Genomic DNA, 20,207 nt, shown 5'->3' on the forward strand with positions numbered 1-20,207 from the left:
GGACAAGGCTGATTTATTAGTGGCTCTCTGGGAAGTAGTCAGCACTTCTGTGTCCTGTTCTTCCATAGCTGAGGAAAAACAGGCTTCAGCAAGCATTCACCAAAGGTTGCATAATTAGTGGCATGGAATTTACCTGATTTATTCTCCTCTAGGAGCTTAAATACATTAGACATGTCTGTCAGTCTGCACACAGGCACAATGTGAAATACGCTGCTTTAATTTAATTAATTTTAGCCAAAAGTCAGTCCTAGACCAGTTGGAGAATGTTAATTTTTTTTTTTTTTAACGCTATCTGACAGTACAAATGCAAATGCAAATTCTGCTCTCCTTCCCCTTTCCCGCTTGGAATCGCCATATGGAAAAGGGAACGTGGCTCCCACCCCGCTCCGGAGTCATGGAAATGAGCTGTTATGAAATGGGGAAAAGGAACTGTGTCCTGACAATTTCTGAATGAGCAGCTGGAGAATTGACGTAATCGCAAGGCGCCGGGAGAGGGCCGGGAGAAAGGAGGAGTCATCCCAGAAAACGAGTGAAAACAAAACTGTGTTTAGGAAAGCTGAGCCCCCCCCTTCCTTTCCTTTTTGGCCGGATGGTGTTTTGCCATTGCCAGGTACAACTTCCTTCGAAGCAAATAACTCATTTCTGGCCAGAAAAGACCAGTTCAGGTAATTGTTTTCCAGTAACGTGCAGCCATCTTATAAAATTAATCCCTGGCTCTCCAGTGGGGCAGATAATCTAATAAGCAGAGCATGGAAGTTTCATCACATGGAAGTAAATATGAAAATAATTATGAAAAAGGTAAAGTTCTGTCTGCCAGTGGCACACGTGAAAGAAGCAGAGACAAGAGGGATGAAATTAGTTCAGAGACCTGCTTGATGTGATCTGTCTCTCCTGATGTCTCCAATGAGCTGGGAAATCAATATATCCTGCTCATAATACCTTGTGTTTTGCCCCTGTGTTGTGCAAACAGTCTGATTTTCCTGGTGTTGAGGTGATGGAATTAAGGACATTAAGGCTGCTTTGGGCTGTTAGCTGTGCCTGGAGACATTCTCCCAAAACCTGCCAATATCTCCTTGAAAAAATTATTCTCCTTCAGATTCTGATGTTTTGAAAGGACAGAAGGATCTCTGCTCCTCTGCACTGGTTGTTGCTCTTCCCAGCAGCTGAACTGGAGGGAGGGGAAAACCTGGGAGATCCCATCCAGGCACCAGGGGCTGGAATCTGGCACCAGCTGTCCCTCTGGAAGCAGGAGGGCAGGGACTCTCCTCAGTCCTCTGTGCTGGTGCATCTCTGTCAGACAGTGGAGGGTGGGATTTGCTTTCAGTTCATCTTTGTGAGAGCGGCACCACGTGCTTAGAAAATATGTGAAACATTTTTAGGGTGTAACTTCCTCCTGCCTGTCTTGCTCCTTTTTTAAAAAAACACAGCTTTTCTTTCACCATTAAGAGTTTTAAATCATGGAATCATGGAATCACAGAATGGTTTGGGTTGAAAGGGACATTAAAGCTCAGCCAGTTCCACCCCCTGCAATGGGCAGGGACACCTTCCACTAGCCCAGGTTGCTCCAAGCCCCATCCAACCTGGCCTTGGACACTTCCAGGGATCCAGGGGCAGCCACAGCTTCTCTGGGCAACCTGTGCCAGGGCCTCCCCGCCCTCCCAGCCAACAACTCCTTCCCAATATCCCATCTAACCCTGCCCTCTGGCAGTGGGAAGCCATTCCTGGTTGTCCTGTCCCTCCAGGCCCTTGTCCCCAGTCCCTCTCCAGCTCTCCTGGAGCCCCTTTAGGCACTAGAAGGGGCTCTCAGGTCTCCCTGGAGCCTTCTCTTCTCCAGGTGAACCCCCCCAGCTCTCCCAGCCTGGCTCCAGAGCCAGGGAAATTGGATTCCAGCCAAAATGCTGGTCCCACTTGCCCTCTGTCTGCGTGCCTGGAAGTGGGATTTGTCTGGTCCGGGAAGGTGGCACAGCTGTGTTACCCTGATGCTTTACTTAGAGTCAGGAATATTTCAGTTTAATTCGATTTACAGTTTTTTTCCTGCCTCTGCCATGAGTCACATCCTATCCAAGGATCTCTCCACTGTCCTTTCAGTGCAGCTGTACAAAGAAAATAAAAATTGGACTTGGTTAGCTGAGCAGGGCATTGGGAAACACCACAGGAGAGGAGGTGTTTCCTATCCTTTATATCCCTTGTAGTGTGGCAGTGCTAAAGCAGAGCCCAGAAGCCTTTGGCACCTGGCCATACTTACCTGTTGGGAATGCCTGGATGCTGGAAAAGGTGTTTAGTGTGTGCCTGCTCTCAGAGACCTTCATTTTCAAGTCATTTGGCAATGTCTGTCTGAATCCTGAATCCGTAGATTTGAAATGGGAAGGTTTGTTTTTTTCCTGGAGGCCCCTGAACAGTGACACAGAGCAGGGCCTGATGTTTGAAGGGATTTTAGTGCTGCAGTCTGGTGGAGAATCCCGCTTTTCAGAGCGTTTGGGACTTTTGTTTGGCTAAAAAACCTCCGAGCGTCGGGAAGAAAAGATCTTTGTCTTTAAACTGTGAGCAAAGAAAGCTCGTAGTATATGTCCAAGAGCCACCAGAAATCCCCTGGCAACCAGGCTTAATGATCCCAACACTTCCTTGAGGGATCTTAGGAAATCAGAACCCCCTACAAAAGAGCTGCTGTTATTTAAAATATGAAGTTTGTGCTGGAGGCTTCTTTACAGAGAGGCCGGGAATGGGCAAATCCTGTTCCTCTTGGAATTTATAACTTCATGGGCACACACAGCCCCTGTGCTTTGAAATGGCTGAAAACTGGGTCCCCAAGGTCAGGGGCTGAAACAGAGGCTGAGGGGGTTTAGCTTGAGGCAAAACTTTGGAAAGTTACAGCCTGAGCCAGCGAAGCGGGAAGTTTTTGTCGGAATGTGGGGAAACTTTCCATCACACGCTCCTTTCCCTGCTGGCAAGGAGGTCTCACGTGGCTGGAGGTGAGCTGACTGGCATGATTAATCACCTTCAGCACCTCTTTCCTGGGCTGGAAAGTTTGGAGAGACAAGGAAAGGAAAATTACTGGAGCTGGCCCGCTCCTTGCAAACCCCAGGGCTGAAGTGTCCAGGGATGGCAGGTCCTAAAATGCATCCAGTTCCTGTGAGATCCTCCTCTAAGGCTGGATAATCCCTGCACAGCCTGGGCAGCAGCTCCACTGGGAACTGTGCCATTTCCAAGTGGGAAAGCGAGCAGTGCCTTTGCTTTGTGCGTGGTTCCCGCTTGGGAGTGGAGAAGTGGCTTTTATCGGGATGGGTTTGTGTCTTCCTGGCCTGGTTCCTGCTGGGAGTGTCTCTGGGGATGCTGCTGATGGCAGGAACAGCAGATTGCACTTGGAGCATCAGTGCAGGCTGCACGTGGAGCAGGGACAGCAGTGGCACAGGATGCCTAAAGGCTGCATCCTTGGATGGAGATGGGAGGTCCTTGGAAACCTCAGCTGGAATTCTGCATCCATTTTTGAGTCAGCCTTCAGGAAGGGCCTGGTGGGGAGTGTCCAGAGGAGAGCAGATCCCTAGATAACAGGAAAGAAGGATGATTGGGAGGCTTGGACTTCTTTTTTCCAGCAGAGGAAAAGCTGAGGGAGGTGTTGTGACAGTCCCTGTGTGTGTGCCAGGAGTTGTTGCAGGGAACAACAGGATGATTTGTTCTCCCTGTCAACTCTCGTAGGACAAAAAGTAACGGGTGTGTTTTGTCATGGGAGATTCCAGCAGGGAACTCTCTGCCTGCAGGGACCCTGTGGCAAGGAGTCTTCATGGGGATGTCTGAGGCCAGGTTCAGCAGCCATCTGCTCCGGATGATGCCGCTTTGGGATGGGTTATTTGGGATCTCTGGCCTCTCACCCTGCCCAGCCCTGCCGTGGGCAACTCTGCAGGAGAAGGAACCAACAGCTCTTGTTTCCCTGTGTCCACAGGTAGTTTTGCAGACAAGACCTACGAGTGGAGCTCCGAGGAGGAGGAATCCGTGAGGAAGGCAGGACCGGTGCAGGTCCTCATTGTCAAGGATGACCATTCCTTTGAGCTGGATGAGGCCGCCCTGAACCGCATCCTGCTCTCCGAGGCTGTCAGGGACAAAGAGGTCGTGGCCGTGTCCGTCGCCGGAGCCTTCAGGAAAGGCAAATCATTCCTGATGGACTTCATGCTGCGGTACATGTACAACAAGGTGAGGCTGCAGCTCAGGGGGCTCTTCCCAGGCTTCTGGTGCTGCTGCTCGTTGCTCCCGTGTGGTGCCCGGGGAAGAGCTGGACAGGAGTCGGTGCTCTGGGAATGCTCAAAGCCTCTCATTAGCGTGGGCTCCACAGAATAAAACAGAGCAGAGCCTTCCATGGCCCTGTGCACCCGTGGGTCTCTCGTGGAATCTTTACTTTGGAGCAGGGATGTTCACATCTGCTGCCCTGAATCATGGAATCTTCAAGTTTGGAAAAGCTCCCTAAGATCATCGAGTCCACCCCTTCCCCCAGCACTGCCAAGGCCACCACTAACTCATGTCCCCAAGTGCCACATCCACACAGCTTTTGAACACTTCCAGGGATGCTGACTCCACCACTGTGCAGGACAATCAGGTCCAATTGCCTGATCACCCTTTCCATGAAGAAATTTTCCCTAATATCCATTTGAAACCTCCCCTGGCACAATTTGAGGCTGTTTCCTCTCCTCCTGCCCCTTGTTCCCTGGGAGCAGAGCCTGACACCCCCCCCACCAGCTCCCCCCTCATGTCAGGGAGTTGCAGAGCCAGAAGGTCCCCCCTGAGCCTCCTTTTCTCCAGGCTGAGCCCCCCCAGCTCCCTCAGCCCCTCCTGCTGCTCCAGCCCCTTCCCAGCTCCCTTCCCTTCCCTGCACACGCTCCAGCCCTCCAGTGTCTTTCTTGTCACGAGATGCCCAAAACTGACCCCAGGATTCAAGGTGAGGCCTCGCCAGTGAAAGGAAGGAAAAACCTCCCTTATAGGATTTTTAACCTCCTAATCTTTTCAGAAGGAAATCTCTCCAACAGGGACTGTCCCCTCCAGCACCGGGACAGAAGCAGCACAGGGGAAAAGTGTGAAACCGAAGTGAGATGAGAACTCACAGCAGCTTCTTCTGTTCCTCCCTGCAGGATGCTGTGGACTGGGTTGGGGATTACAACGAGCCCCTGACTGGATTCTCCTGGAGAGGAGGATCTGAGCGGGAGACCACCGGCATTCAGATATGGAGCGAGGTTTTCCTGGTGGACAAGCCTGACGGGACAAAGGTGTGTTGCCTCTTGTTGGTGGCCAGCTCATTTTTCTCTTCCAGCTTTTAAGACTCTTCTGCCTTCTCTTAGGTGGCTGTGAAAGTTGAGAGAAGGTTTTCAATGCCTTATCCCTAATTTAGCATGGATGGGTTTAATGCAGTGAGGTGATATGACATCCCAGTGTCCCTGATATGCTCTCCAGGTGTCCCCCTAACTCTGTGCATCCCAGAGTTTTTATCTGTGCTATTCCCACACATCTTGGATCTGAGGTCCTTGCGAATTACTCCCCTTTCCTGGAGCAGCAGCTGTAAAATGGAGTTTCTCCATTCAGGGTGGTCAAATACAATGCAAAATGGGATTTTGGAGGCATCCTGCAAATTCAACTTGCAGGAATATTTTGTATTTGTCTACTCTTTAATGCAGAGCCCGACACCAAAGTGACACTGAGTCATTCAGGGTGTGATTTCTAGTGCTGGCTGAAGTTGTTCTGGGTTAAGGAGGTGCAATAAGTGCTTGGTTTCTATGACACAAAGCTGATGCAGACTCAGGAAAAGACTCCTCTGCACTGACAGCAAGTGTTTGAGGAGCAAATTTGCATTAATTTCAGTGCCTGCTGGAGTCATCCTGCTGTCAGGAATGGCTGGAGCTGCTCTTTCCCCTTGTCCTCCACCAGCAATAACTCTGAGGCAGAAGCAGTGAGATTCCCAGCAGAATAATGAAGCTGGCATTCCCCCTCCCACCCCTTTGGCACGTGAGGGTGGATTTCCTTGGATGCAGATGCCGAGGGGGTGCTGACGTGGACCTTTGTGCCCCGCAGGTCGCGGTGCTGCTGATGGACACGCAGGGGACCTTTGACAGCCAGTCCACCCTGAGGGACTCAGCCACTGTGTTTGCCCTCAGCACAATGATCAGCTCCATCCAGGTAAGGAACCTCTGGGCTGGGGTGGGGGTCCCTCACTCCCCAGGAACCACAGAGCCTGGCAGGGCTTCCCTTCCTGCCATCCTGGTGGGTGGGACGAAAGCTGTGTCTCGGGACAGAGCTCAGCACATCCTAAAAATGGAACAGCAGGAGGATTATTTGGTTCTGAGAGGCCTCCAGGCTGGAGCATGACAGCCCATGGTGCTCCCAGGGCCTGTCTTGTACCACAGCAGTCCCCACCTGGGACCTTGCCTGTGTCCCCATGGTGGTGTTGGAGGCTTTGACCACATCAAACGTGTGTTAGCCTGAAGGACAGGCCATTCTGAGTGATCTGAAGTCGTTTTTTTTATTTAAATGCAGGTTTATAACTTGTCCCAGAATGTGCAGGAGGATGATCTGCAGCACTTGCAGGTAAGAGAAGAGAAGCTTCAGGGTGACCTAACTGTGGCCTTGCAGGACCTGAAGGAAGCTGCAAGAAAGATGGAGAGAGACTATTTACAAGGGCCTGGGGTGACAGGAAAAGAGGGAATGGCTTCAACCTGACAGAGGGCAAGATTAGATTAGATATTGGGAAGGAATTCCTGGCTGTGGGGGTGGTGAGGCCCTGGCACAGGTTGCCCAGAGAAGCTGTGGCTGCCCCTGGATCCCTGGAATCCAGGGATCCCCTTCCAGGCCAAGTTGGACAGGGCTTGGAGCCACCTGGGATAGTGGGGGATGCCCCTGCCCATGGCAGGGGTTTGGAAACAGATGATCTTTAAGTTTTCTTCCAATCCAAACCATTCTTGGATTCTACTCCATGACTGTAAATTAGAAGCCTGGATGTTGCCATCTGGTACTGGCTCAGCACAGGTGCCCCCCTAAGGGCAATTCCAGCCCTGGCTGTTGGAGAAAAGCAGCTAATGGGATTTTTGTGGCACAGGTGTCCTGCCCATTTCCTGGAATTACCTCCTGCTTTCCCTCCTGTTTAGGTGATTGATTGATTGATTGGTTAGGTAGGTTTTTTCAGGAGCTTAAGGAAAAGGAAAGAAAAGCAAAAGTCCAGCAGAAAAAAATCATCATTTGAAGACTTCTGAATTATTTTGGTCTGTAAATATTATTAACAATAACACCTTTTTAACACTGAATTTATCCAGTGCAACTCTGATCTTCCAGTTTGGATTTTAAGCCATTACTGTTCAACAAGCTGACCCACTTTTAGGCATCTGTGAAATACATTACTGTGCCTTCAGTTTGAAATTAGAGTCCAGAAAGACTGGAGAGTCTTCAAATCTTGCTTGTAGGCTGATTTTAGAGTCTTTGCACAGCGGGAAAGTACTTATTCCTGAATTCATTTCCGCTCGTTCCTGGAGTGTTTAGAGGGAGCAGGGCTCCAGCAGTTCCCTTGGAGCACATGAAGTTTCTGGTTGGTATGAAAGCAGCAGCAAGCAGCTGACTTGAGCCATTTTGCACAGATTTGGCAGCCAAACCCTCCGGGCTGAGACCTTTCACGTGAGGGCTCAGGGCGGTGATTGTCCGTAACGGCTCCGGGTGCCTCTCGGACGGGAATGGGAAGCCCAGAGCCAGTTTGTGTTCCAGCTCTGCACATGGAGCTGTTAGTCCTGGATCGTAAATGTCCCTTACTCCTTCACAGAATCATAAAATTCCCTGAGGTAGGAGGGATCACGAGGATCATCGAGTCCACCTCCTGGCCCTGCACAGGACACCCCAACAATCCCCCCCTGTCCCTGAGAGTGTTGTCCAAACCCTCCTGGAGCTCTGGCAGCCCTGGGGCCGTGCCCACTGCCCCGGGGAGCCTGTTCAGTGCCAACCACCCTCTGGGGGAAGAACCTTTCCCTAAAATCCAACCTGACCCTCTCCTGGCACAGCTCCAGCTGTTCCCTCAGGTCCTGTCCCTGCTCACGCAGAGCAGAGCTCGGTGCTGTTCCCATGTATCCCACAGCCCAGCTGACTGTCCTGTTCTTTCCTTCTCCTTCCAGCTTTTCACCGAGTATGGCCGGCTGGCCATGGAGGAGACATTCCAGAAGCCTTTCCAGGTGAGTCCCGGCCAGCTCTCTTGTCCCTGAGCCCGTTGGCTTCACCACGAGGTGTCACTGCAGGATGGGAGGAGATGGGATTGCCCTGGGATGGGCTCAGCTGCTCCAAGGAAAGGCTTTGTGTGCTTTGCTGCCCCCAGAGAGGTTTCCAAATACTTCCAACATCCCTCTTTCTTTCCTCCCTGAACCTTTGCCTTCCCAAGAGCTCTGCCCTGTCCTGCCAGGATTGGAGAGCAGTTGGTTTTGCTGCAGGTTTGTCACACTCTGTACTTGGAGACTCTGCCCAGCTTTTGCCAGGGAATCCCTGCTCCTGGCAAAATGAAAGGACAAAGATTAGCAGAGCTGTGGGAAGGCTCAGTTTAAGCAGGGTTTTAGCTTCAAATAAGGGACATCTGTTCACCCTGCTGCTTCCCAACCTGTGAAAAGCCGCTGTTCAAAAAAAGGAGAGCTTTGGGTGTCCACAGTAGGTGAGAGGGTAGTTGGATGGGGGTTTGTGAACTTCCCAAAGTGGAAAATAGCAGAGAACAAGACATGCTGCAAAAATTCAGAGTGATTGGGAATGGGTTACAGCTATTTTACATTTGCTTTCCAACATAAAAAAAGAATTGTTGTCCTGGAAGGACTGAGGGGTTTATAGGCTGTCTGTGGTCAGGAAGTGGAAGTGAAATTAAAAGGTTAAAAAATATGACAAATGGACAAAATTGAGATCTTGGGGGAATTTTAAGGGTCTATTGGATGCTGGCATGGGCAGATGACTGATAAAGGATGTGAAAACTACCATTAAAAATACAGGACTTGTAGTAGCAAGAGCTTGAAGAAAGTTGTAACATGGTAGAGCAGAAAGCCAGACATTAAATAAATATCCCTGCTCCTTATTTAAAAACTGTGGGGATAATGCAGCCAAATATTCCAGTGAAAGTGAGATACTTCCTACTCCATCAGTAAAAAGGAGGCTGTAAGGGGAAACTTAAATATGCTTAAATCATTAGGGCTGGATAATAGGCTCTGATTTTACCAAAGACTTTAATTGCTGTCAAGTCACACAATTGGTGGATGGTGAGTCTTGTCAAACAATCCCATTATCAATTTTTAAAAGGCACGGGCTTGGTTGATAAAGGTAACTCTCACCATGTTATATCTCCTTCTCTAAGCCTTATCTCCCTAAGATGCTGATTAAAAGCAAATGAAGTCAGCGTTGTCTGGTTCAGTCCATTGTTAATGGATTAAAAACTCATTAACTGATAGATGCCAGAGCACGCTGAACTAATTTTAATAGGGAATGATCATCCTTCAGAAGTGTTTCCTCAGGGTCCCCCCAGGCTCTCTCTGGTTCAGTGTCATCTTCAGTAATGATCTGGGGGAAATATCAAGCAACTGCTTGTGGATGTGACAAAATCTGGTCGAAGGATTGATGGTGATGTGGCCAGGTGAGCTCTGGAGATCTCCTGTCCACATCCCAGCACGGGCTCGTTCCTCCAAAACATGTTTTTAAAGACAGATGAGGTTTTTTGATTAGGAAGCAGGAAAAATGAGGGCGGAGAGGCCCTGGCACAGGTTGCCCAGAGAAGCTGTGGCTGCCCCCGGATCCCTGGAAGTGTCCAAGGCCAGGTTGGAGCATCCTGGGATAGTGGAAGGTGTCCCTTGCCCATGGCAGGTGGTGGGACTGGATGAACTTTTAGGTCCCTTCCCACCCAAACCACTCTTTTGTTCCATGATCCTCCAAGTATGACAGTAAAAAACCTGCAGTTTCACTGATCCTGCTGGAAGGAAATTGAGACTTGGCAGTGGAAAATCAACATTTTCCTTCAGCTCCCTCCTCTCCACGGTGTGTCCTCACACCGAGGGGCCCTCACCAGACACCAGCCCTGACTGTGGTGCCTTCACAAAAGGGGTGCCTGTCGCTCTGCTTGGCAAACACAGCCCATCTGGAACAACTTTACTTGAGGAAAAAAAAATAATAATTCCCAATTCAAGGCGTGCACAATGTGTTTGTGGAAAAGTCCTGAATGTGGACATGTCTCTTAAGCATCTCATGGGCTTCGAAAGAACAGCGTGTCCCCAACCAGCTCACTGGGTGCAGTGGTTGGAAAAGGCCAACTCACTGTTCTCTCCTTTTTTTTTTTTTTTTTTTTTTTTTTTTTTTTTTTTTTGTTTTATTTTAACCTTTTCTGATGTTTTATGGAAGTGAAATAAAGAGCAGAAATATTTCCCCTCCCTCCACTGGATTTTTGTTCTAAACATAGACGAATTTTTGGGAAATTCCAATGAAATGGATTCCACTTGCTGACCTGCTTATTCGTGTGCATGAGAGGAGCCCTGGCAGCCCTGCCAGACCCTCCTGGACTTCCCCCTCCAAACCCTTTATTTCTTGCATGGGATGTTGATCCCTTGCACAGACGAGACACTGGAGACCTGATTTCTTCAGAAAATATTTCATTTAAAGATTCAGAGTTGACCCTTCTGGTATTTATTTATTTCTTGCCCAGGAACTTTGAATGCCTCCATAAAGATTACAAAAGACAGTGATTTCTTATTCACCCTCGTTCCTCTGCATCTGCTTCTCATTAAAAGTCTGTCTGGAAGGCTGCCCAGTGAAAAAGGCTGAAAAAAAAAATGAGCCTGTAAAATTCCCATAGGATGGAACTAAATGTGGCTGGAATTAGGGAGCTCGCTGCCTTTTGTCCTGGTTACCAACAATCTCTTCCCCTGTTGTGCAATTGAAATGATTGATGATGTTCTCCGTGCCAGGGAGTCAAACTGGTGCAGCAGTTTGGGGTGTGCTGCCCCCCTTTTCTTGTCTGCACGGTCTCAGTGCCATGATGGGGTGGCAGGAAAGGCAGGAGATGCTGCTGGAGCTGGGAAAAGACTCAGGGCAAGGTTTTGTTGTGGCATAAGATGGGGGTGAAGGTGCTGGTGGGGTTCAGCCACCGCTGTGGACTCCAAGCAGCAGCTCACTGTGACTTGGTGGGAGCTGTATAACACTGATCCCACTGTTCTCTGGCTCTGTTTTCCAGTCCCTTATATTCCTGGTTCGTGACTGGAGCTTCCCATATGAATTTTCCTATGGATCTGATGGTGGGGCAAGATTTTTGGAGAAGCGGCTGAAGGTACTTTCTGTCTGCTCTGGGTTCCAGGCCAGGTTGGATGGGGCTTGGAGCACCCTGGGATAGTGGAAGGTGTCCCTGCCCATGGCAGGGGGTTGGAACTAAATGGTCTTTAAGATCCCTTCTAACCCAAACCATTCCACGAATCTGGAATCTGCCATCACTGGGTGTCAGGAGTGAACTGCAGTGCTGGTTATGGTCATGTGCAGCCAGTGCCTTAAAAATCACAGGAGAGGCATTTTGGGAGGATAAATTTCCTTGCCATGTTCAGTGGCTTCTTCCCAAGCCCAGCTCCCTGAACTCTCTTTCTGGGAGAGGCAATGGATTCCCAAGAGACCAGGACTGATGTTTTAGTAATAGGTAGTTTTACACTAAAAATGATGGGCAAGGGCTCCAGTGGGATTAATCGGGAATTGCATGGGGGATCTGGGAGTGGAGAGACCTAATTAAAGGCAAGACAAGAAAGGCCCTGGTGGGAAATCCCAAATGTTTTTGTATTCCAGTCATACACAGACATGCACATTTTCTAAAGGATAATAACATGCCCCAGGCCGTGTGGTCAGAGATACACCAGTTCCTTGGTCTCTGGAGGAGCCTTGTCTTTGTCCTTGTGCAGTAAATCCCTAAGGGATGTCCTTCTGTGTTGCTTTTTCCTGCTCTAAGCAGCCACAGTGTGGAGTATCCCATGCTCCTGCCAGTGCTGCTGGCCCAGCATTATCCCAGGATTCCCATCAGAAGGAAAATCCCTCTCCCCAAACTGGGGAAAGCGAAGGGGCAGCACCGATCTCTTTGTGGTGACCAAGGGCCTGAGGGAACAGCTGGAGCTGTGCCAGGGGAGGGTCAGGTTGGACCTCAGGAATAGGTTCTTCCCCCAGAGGGTGGTTGGGCCCTGGAACAGCCTCCTCAGGGAAAGGGTAATGACTTCAAACCTTCCAGAGCTCAAGGAATGCTTGGACAACGCTCTCAGGGACTGGGTGGGATTGTTGGGGTGTCCTGGGCAGGGCCAGGACTTGGACTGCCTGATCCTTGTGGGTCCCTTCCAACTCAGGATATTCTGTGATTTATCCTCTCTTGCAGGTGTCAGGAAATCAGCACGAGGAGCTGCAGAACGTCAGGAAGCACATCCATTCCTGCTTCACCAAAATCTCCTGCTTCCTCTTACCTCACCCGGGCCTCAAAGTCGCCACCAACCCGAATTTTGATGGGAAACTGAAAGGTACGAAGGCAAAGCTCTGCTTTTTAGGCTGATACAGCTTAGATGCCCTGGCAGAGTGTCCTGCTTATTCCTGAAACCTCTGTAAGTATTTTCCATGAAAAAACTTCCGGGAGAGGAGTTGGACCCTTCTCCCAGTTATGGACACACACCCATCTGCTTCTTCCCAGTCCAGCAAGACAGACATGGGAGGCAAAAAGGTGTGGGAGGCTGAAAAGATCTGAGAGGTGCTGGCAATACCAGCTGTCAGGACACTGACAGGCAAACTGGGAAGGGCAGGGATGAGACTGGAAGTTTATGGATGTGGTGTTAAGCCTGCAGTTAATTCCTGTGCCTCACCAGGCTCAGAGTGGTGCAGCCTGGTGCTCATGGAGGGTGGAAGGCCGGTTCCACGAGACCTTGAAAAGCCTTCCAGGGAATATTTAATCCTCATGATTTATCTGATCAGTGGTTTCCCTCCAGGGCACACTTAGTTCAACAGGTTAAAAAAAAAGAAGGAAGGAAAAAAGAGAGAATTCTCCACCCCAAAAGGAGCCACGTGCTGTGGGTATTTTTAGGTATTTTGTTGTGAGCTGCTCACCAGGGTGGCTGGTTCCAGGCTGCTGCAATCTCAGCAATAAAGTGGCCAATTAGCCACTCCAAATAAATCAGCAGACAGCTGCAGATGATAGTTCTTCCCTGCTTTTGTCTGGCTAGTGCTCAGACTTGTTCTCCCAGCAAACTCCATGCTGAGCAGTGGGAGGCACAGCGAGGCAGCAGGAGGGAGATGTGCTGCTGGAAAAGGAGCTGATCTCTGTAGTTCCCCCTTAATTTCAGGAGCTGAGTAGGACTGAACAAGTGGTTTGTGCAGACAAGGGGTTGTCAGTAGCTTCTTGACAGTTTTCTTGTCCCCTCAGAGCTGTGCTCAGCTTTTTGTGCTCTGGTGCAGGGAATGTGGGAGATCTTCCCTGCTCTCCTTATCTTCCAAATGTCTGGCTGTTGCACTGTTTTTTCTGTCTTCAGTCCCATATAGTTTAATTTAAATGGCAGCACCAGCAATCCCACCAGTGCCTGAGAGCTTTTTCCAAATGCTCCTCGAGCTCTGTCAGGCTTGGGGATGTAACCATTCCCTGGGGAGCTGTTCCAGGGCCCAACCACCCTCAGGGGGAAGAACCTTCTAGTGGAAGGTGTCCCTGCCCATGGCAGGGGATTGGAATGAGATTGTCTTTAAGGCCCCTTCCAACCCAAACCATTCTGTGATTCTCTGATGCCATTTTTGTTTTGTTTTTGTTTTTTTTTTTCCAGAAATAGATGACGAGTTCATCAAGAACTTGAAGATTTTGATTCCTTGGCTTCTTAGTCCCGAGAGCCTGGATGTTAAGGAGATCAATGGAAACCATATCACCTGTCGAGGCCTTGTGGAGTATTTTAAGGTATTGGCCTATTAAGAGAACATGGGTTTATTCACCTGTAGCCTTTTGCTCTAATTAAAGGGGAAAACAGGAGCAGGCAGGGCTGCCCTGATAGTCCTGACTCACTGCAGCAGAGGACAAACACCTCATGGGCCTGTATCTGACCTCACAGTGAGCCCAAAAACTGGGAGGAGCTGTTTTCCTCCCCTGGAGAATGGAGGACTAGAGGGGGGTGAGCTGAGGGCTGTATTCCCCTTGCCTTTGGAAAGAGCTTATTTTTGTTGTCATGACTACTGGGACATTTCCATGAGAGGCATCGGTGAGTAATTCTCACCACCTGCTCTCCAGGGCTACCTGCCTCTGGCTCCTTCTCCCTCAGGGAAGGACAGAGGTGGGTGCAAATCCAATGGGAGGGTGACTGGAGCCTGGAGTGACTGACCCAGGCCACCCCGGGTCCACCTTGAGCCACGTTACATCACATTTTCTGACCAAAGCCATCTTGTGCCAGTAACATCCTCCTCCTTTAGATCCTGTCAGAGCTGTGTCTGGAGCTGGGTGGGGGTGGTTGGTGTTGCTCATGTGCGCTGCATTCCATGTGATTTCCTGTTTTCCAGGCATACATAAAGATCTACCAAGGGGAAGAGTTGCCACACCCCAAGTCGATGCTGCAGGTATGTGAGTGGGAGCTGGTGGGAATCCATGCACTGGAATTGGCATTAATTCCCAGAGTTGTCCAGCTAGTGCATCACATTGGGTCTTCTGTGATTGCATTCCAAAATGTTAATGTAACAACCCAAGGAGCAGCGTTTTGGGAAGCATTTGGCAGTCGAGGGGCCTGATGTGGCTTAGGAATTGCCCCTTGGATGGGCTGTGGGGAATTGCTGGCTGCACAGCTCGGCTGGAATGATCCCCCACAGGTGAATAGGGGATCCATGGGGCCACACAGGGAGGTGACAGGGCTCTGCATGTAGGCAGTGGCTCCTGGGCTGCTGCTCCACTCCCGGAGCCAGCCGGCATTCCGGAGGGTGCAGCTGTGGCTGTTTACATACAGCTGAGCCTTTTATCTCTTTCCTTGCTGTTTCCCACAGCCAAAGCCAAAGATTTCGTTGCTCTGGCTTGGAGGGAGGGAATCCTCTCTTCATGCAGGCTTTTGGATGTGTAAATAGGGGATGATCTTATTTGGGATTGGTTGGAGGCTGGGAGAGCACACTTGGCTAAGGAAGGGAGCTCCTGAATTCCGGGTGTCCACACATGTGTCCTGGCTGTGAACACATGTGGACCATGAGTATCCAGAGAGCTACTTCCTGCTGTTGCACTGCTTAACCCTGTCCTTCTGCACCCTAATTCTGTGCCCCTTTTGCCCTTCTTACAGGCCACAGCAGAAGCCAACAATTTAGCAGCAGTTGCCACTGCCAAAGACACCTACAGCAAGAAGATGGAAGAGGTGGGTGGTGTTGAGCATGTCTGTTCATGGTGCTCCTGTCACTCCTGCATGGGATCCTGGAATGGTTTGGGATAGAAGGGGCCTTAAAGCTCATCTTGGTCCAACACCCCTGCCATGGACAGGGACACCTCCCACTAGACTAGGTTGCTTCAAACCCCTTCCAGCCTGGCCTGGGATACACTTCCAGAGATGAGGCAGCCACAGCTTCTCTGGGCAACCTGTGCCGGGGCCTCCCCACCACCATCATAGGGAAGAATTTTTTCCCAATATCCCATCTATCCCTGCCCTCTGGCAGTGGGAAGCCATTCCTGGTTGTCCTGTCCCTCCATCCCTTGTCCTAAGTCCCTCTCCAGCTCTCCTGGAGCCCCTTTAGGCCCTGGAAGGGGCTCTCAGGTCTCCCTGGAGTCTTCTCTTCTCCAGGCTGAACAGGCCCAACTCTACCCTTGTAGGGAAACCTCCCTGCTTGGTTTCCTGGTAGAAAATGTCCTTCATGGATTTGGCCAGGTGTCAGGGTTTCAAGGAGGGTCTGTACTATATTCCTGGTGGAAAAAGGCTCTTTCTCCCAGGCTGGAGGAGAGCAAAGCCTGATATCATGGCAGGACAGGGGAGGGTGAGTGACACATGGTCACTGCTTCATCCCATGGCAGCTCTCTGCAGACCACGTGGCCCCTGCTGAACTTCCATTCTCTTCCCAGCATTCCACAAAAATGTGATGGAGTGGGGTGGTCACCTGTGCTATGGCTGGTTCTAATTAGGGGATAAAGTCATTATAAACTGGCTTTTCACCAGGGCCCTGCTCTGTCAGCCCGTCCCTCAGCTCTGGTGAGGGGCTGGGTGTGATGTTTTAAGGTGGAGCTCAGACCCCTGGCTGTCTCAGCCACTTCCAGGCCCCCACTCTCTTCATCCATAGTATCCCAGGATTATAGCACAGAACACTGGAAATCGCTGCCGGTTGGCAGGAAAAAAATATGGAGCTGCATGGCCAAACTACACCTTAAAACTAATATATCCATACTCTGATGCACAAGGAAAATGCTTCCAAATAGGGTTTTCCAGCTCTGGAAGATGCTGGGATTCAGGGTCAGTGTCGGGAAGCTACGAGGGAATTGAGCAGGGAGCTGTGGGATGGGGCAGCACCGTCTGTTTAACCGGGTGGACAGCCCAGTCGTGGAGCAATTCCTGCAGGATCCAGTGGTCCTGTAGAGCCCCAATCCCGGCGTTCTGCACGTCTGTGGGGTGCTGCCGTTCCGGGGGGTGACGTTCCAGGTGCCACCCCAGTGCCTTTCCCACCGCAGGTGTGCGGGGGGGACAAGCCCTTCCTGGCGCCCAGCGACCTGCAGAGCAAACACGCGGAGCTGCGGGAGGAGGCGGTGCGGCTGTTCCGGGGCGTGAAGAAGATGGGAGGGGAGGAGTTCAGCCGGAGGTACCTGCAGCAGCTGGAGGGGGAGATCGACGAGCTCTACATCCAGTACATCAAGCACAACGACAGCAAGAACATCTTCCACGCCGCCCGCACCCCGGCCACGCTCTTCGTCGTCATCTTCATCACCTACGTCATCGCCGGCGTCACCGGCTTCGTGGGCCTGGACATCATTGCCAGTCTGTGCAACATGATCATGGGCTTGACACTTATCACACTCTGTACCTGGGCTTATATCAGATACTCTGGGGAGTACAGAGAACTGGGAGCAGTAATAGACCAAGTGGCCGCAGCCTTGTGGGACCAGGTAGGATAAAAAGAGCTTTTGGTTTGAACAGAAAAACAAACCCCCCACCCCCACCCCGCTGAGTTCTGGAGGGGATTTGCCTCCCCGTTGAGATGGTTTGGGATTTTAGGGTTGTTAGAGCCGGCAGGTCCAGCTGCTCGTGCTGTGATCTGTGCCCTGTTTTAAGTGTTAACCCACTCCTTAGACCTTCCAGGTGGGGAGAGGAGGGACGGAGGAATTGCTTTCAGTGCAGTTTGTGGAGTGTGCTGCAAAGTGAGGTGTCTTAGGGATGTCACAGCCCTGTGTTAGAGCAGGGTGAACAGCAAGGCTGGAGCTGCATCCCTAAGGCTCTGGAAAACAAGCTGTGTAGATCCAGGCTGGGCATGAGAAAACTCAAAGCAAGCTCTTTTGTTTTGGCTCTTTTTTTTTCCCCCTACTTGTCTTACCCGTCATCAAATGTGAGTTTGTGGAGCCTCAGACCTTGTGGGAATGGGGCAGCTCTGCCATGGATCCCGCTGGGATCCTCAGAGCCGGTGTGTGTGCTTGTCCTGTGCGTGTCTATGTTAAAAAGGAAGATCCACCTCCCTCCCCTGGTTCAGGGCAGGGATTTTGGCTCTTCTGGGTCTGCTGGAGGTCAAGGCCAGGTTTTGCCTCCGCCTGTTTTGGCACCAGGCCTTGCTTTCCTGTTACAGCCCTTCCCTCTTCCCACTGCAGAGCTGGGGAAAGCCCAGCCCCTGCATGTTCCACTGACCCCCTCTGCCCATCCAGGGGTGCAATCCATGTTCCCAGAGAGCTGGAAGGCTGCACTGGCCTCCTGCTCTTCCATGGCAGAGCCGGGTGAGCTCATCCCTCAGAAACCACCAAGGGTTTGATTCCTGGCAGGAAGGGCCATTCTCCAGACCTTTACCTGCTCCTTCCCTCCTTTTCATCCACCAGCAAGGTTTGCATGGAGAGCAAACACATTTCCCTGCTTCCCTGTGCTACTGGAACTGCAGCTTGGGGAGAAAAAAGTGGAAGCATTTACTGATCAGTTCCTTCATTCCAGAGCTGGGTAGTGGCAGCACATCACCTGTGTCCCAGGTGGATTCATCCTGGCTTCCCTGTTGCCAGCAGCCTCAGCACCCCCAGTAACCCCCACTCCAGTGGCTCTTTGCTCAGGGACACTTCCCAGCTGCCTTTGGGATTTGCTGGAATAGTCAAACCCAGAGTTTGCCCATCCCAGTGCAGGCAGCAGTGGGAGTTCAGCAAGAACAGGACACAGCAGGAAGTTGCTGCCCACTTACAAAATGCCCAGCTGGGGGAAAATAAAGAGGTTAAAGTGCCTGGAGCTGCTCCATGGCTCCTGCTGGCCTCCATGGCATTCCAACCAGAGGGAAAGTTCTCTGGAGCAGGAGCTGTGCAGGCGGGTGGTGCCGGGCTGGGCAGTGAGACTCTGCCCACCACGAGCCACAGGGCTGCCCCAGGGGGATTCCAAGCACTCATGGCTCCATCCATGGAAGTGGGACTGGATACAGGAGGGATGGATGGAGCGGTGAGGGGTCCTGCCTGTTTGGGATGAGCCTCCCTGGGGACACAGCAGGGATGAGCTCCATGTGCTCCCATGGACACGTGTGATACACAGAGATGTTTCTCTCTCTTTCTGTCTCCCCCTTCCCAATGCCTCTCCCAGGGAAGCACGAATGAGGTAAGTGGCTCTTTGTTCTCCGCATGTTCCCTCGGGCCAGCTGGGCCCTGGGATCCCGGGAAAAGCCTCTTGGACCCGGCTGCACGTTTGGGCTTGTGGAGGACTGGGACTGTGAGGGCTCTGGGCAGCAGCTCTGGTTGTTCCCTTTGATAGCAATGACTGGGGAAGGGTGTTGCTGTGGGAAGTGCTGGGAGCCAAGTGAGGGAGAGATCTGGGCAGGGAGTGTGATGTTGTGATGGGGATTTTCATCTCCCATCAGTTCTGTTTGGGGATTTTCCAGTTGTGCTGAGAGGTCAAACCCAAACCCAGTTTGTTTTGGAGCACCAACTGTGCAGGTGCCTCTGCCCCCCTCAGGTGAGACCCCAGCTCTGGGGCACCAACAGGGATGTGGAGCTGCTGGAGCAAGTCCAGAGGAGGTTGTGGAGATGCTCCAAGGGCTGGAGACCCTCTGCTTTGGAGACCTGGGAGAGCTGGGGGTGTTCACCTGGAGAAGAGAAGGCTCCAGGGAGACCTGAGAGCCCCTTACAGGGCCTAAAGTGGCTCCAAGAGAGCTGGAGAGGGACTTGAGACAAGGGATGGAGGAACAGGACACAGGGAATGGCTTCCCACTGCCAGAGGGCAGGGTTAGATGGGATATTGGGAAGGAATTGTTGGATGTGAGGGTGGGGAGGCCCTGGCACAGGTTGCCCAGAGAAGCTGTGGCTGCCCCTGGATCCCTGGAAGTGTCCAAGGCCAGGTTGGAAGGGACTTGGAGCAACCTGGTCTGGTGGAAGGTGTCCCTGCCCATGGCAGGGGGTGGAACTGGATGATCTTTAATGTCCCTTCCCACCCAAACCATGCTGTGATTCCATGATTTATGGACACAGCCACAGCAGCCCTTCCTGGGCTGGGCTCCTTCCAGCTCCCCTTGCCCAGCAGTGCAGGATCCCAGTGCCCAGCTCTTTGCCAGGGCAACTGGAACCTTGTTCAGGCAGAGCCTTGTCAGCACCTGATTAACCCGAGACAGATTTCCCACTAATCTGCATTTACTGCTCACGTACCTTAATCCAGGATTGCAGCCAAGTGGCTCCCCAGTGAGGCTGTGACAGGACAGCTCCATCTTTTGAGCTGTCACCAAAGCCTGCCAGCTCCATCTGTCAGTGCCAGCACACTTTGGAGCCACTGATTTACATGTGGAATCCCTCGAAAAGAAAACACAGCAGTTAAAAATCAGCCCATTCCTCCCCTCCCAGCCAGGGCAGCTGTTTGGTACCTCACTGATACCAAACCAGCAAGAGGCAGAACAGGGGCTTTGCTGTGGATGAGCTCTTGGACAAACCCTGCCAAGCAAAAATCAGTGCTGAGACACTGGTTTGGCATCAACCCCCCCCAAAATAGCCCAAAATGCTGCAAGGTCACTTATAGTTTGGAGGTGAACTCCTCCACCAGTCCTCTCTGTTCCCAGACAATCCCAAAACACCACTTCTGTTCCCTTTTGGGATG

General features: G+C 51.4%; 1 protein-coding gene across 2 annotated transcripts in view; it reads left to right on the forward strand.

The window, feature by feature from the left end:
• The window catches only part of ATL1 (atlastin GTPase 1), a 30,115-nt gene that overhangs the window by 7,991 nt on the left and 1,917 nt on the right, over positions 1-20,207 (forward strand). The window contains exons 2-13 of one of the 2 annotated variants that reach the window (XM_027744478.2): positions 3,938-4,185; positions 5,115-5,249; positions 6,049-6,153; positions 6,511-6,561; positions 8,127-8,183; positions 11,198-11,290; positions 12,365-12,503; positions 13,785-13,912; positions 14,506-14,562; positions 15,264-15,335; positions 16,631-17,062; positions 18,711-18,725. In XM_027744478.2, the coding sequence (XP_027600279.1) occupies positions 3,938-4,185; positions 5,115-5,249; positions 6,049-6,153; positions 6,511-6,561; positions 8,127-8,183; positions 11,198-11,290; positions 12,365-12,503; positions 13,785-13,912; positions 14,506-14,562; positions 15,264-15,335; positions 16,631-17,062; positions 18,711-18,725 (1,532 nt within the window). The remainder of the gene's footprint in view (positions 1-3,937; positions 4,186-5,114; positions 5,250-6,048; positions 6,154-6,510; positions 6,562-8,126; positions 8,184-11,197; positions 11,291-12,364; positions 12,504-13,784; positions 13,913-14,505; positions 14,563-15,263; positions 15,336-16,630; positions 17,063-18,710; positions 18,726-20,207) is intronic. The other variant, XM_027744479.2, reaches the window with a different exon arrangement.

This window comes from Pipra filicauda, unplaced genomic scaffold, assembly GCF_003945595.2.
Source record: "Pipra filicauda isolate LSUMZ 115617 unplaced genomic scaffold, ASM394559v2 scaffold508_size1329835_pilon, whole genome shotgun sequence".
Taxonomy (NCBI): domain Eukaryota; kingdom Metazoa; phylum Chordata; class Aves; order Passeriformes; family Pipridae; genus Pipra; species Pipra filicauda.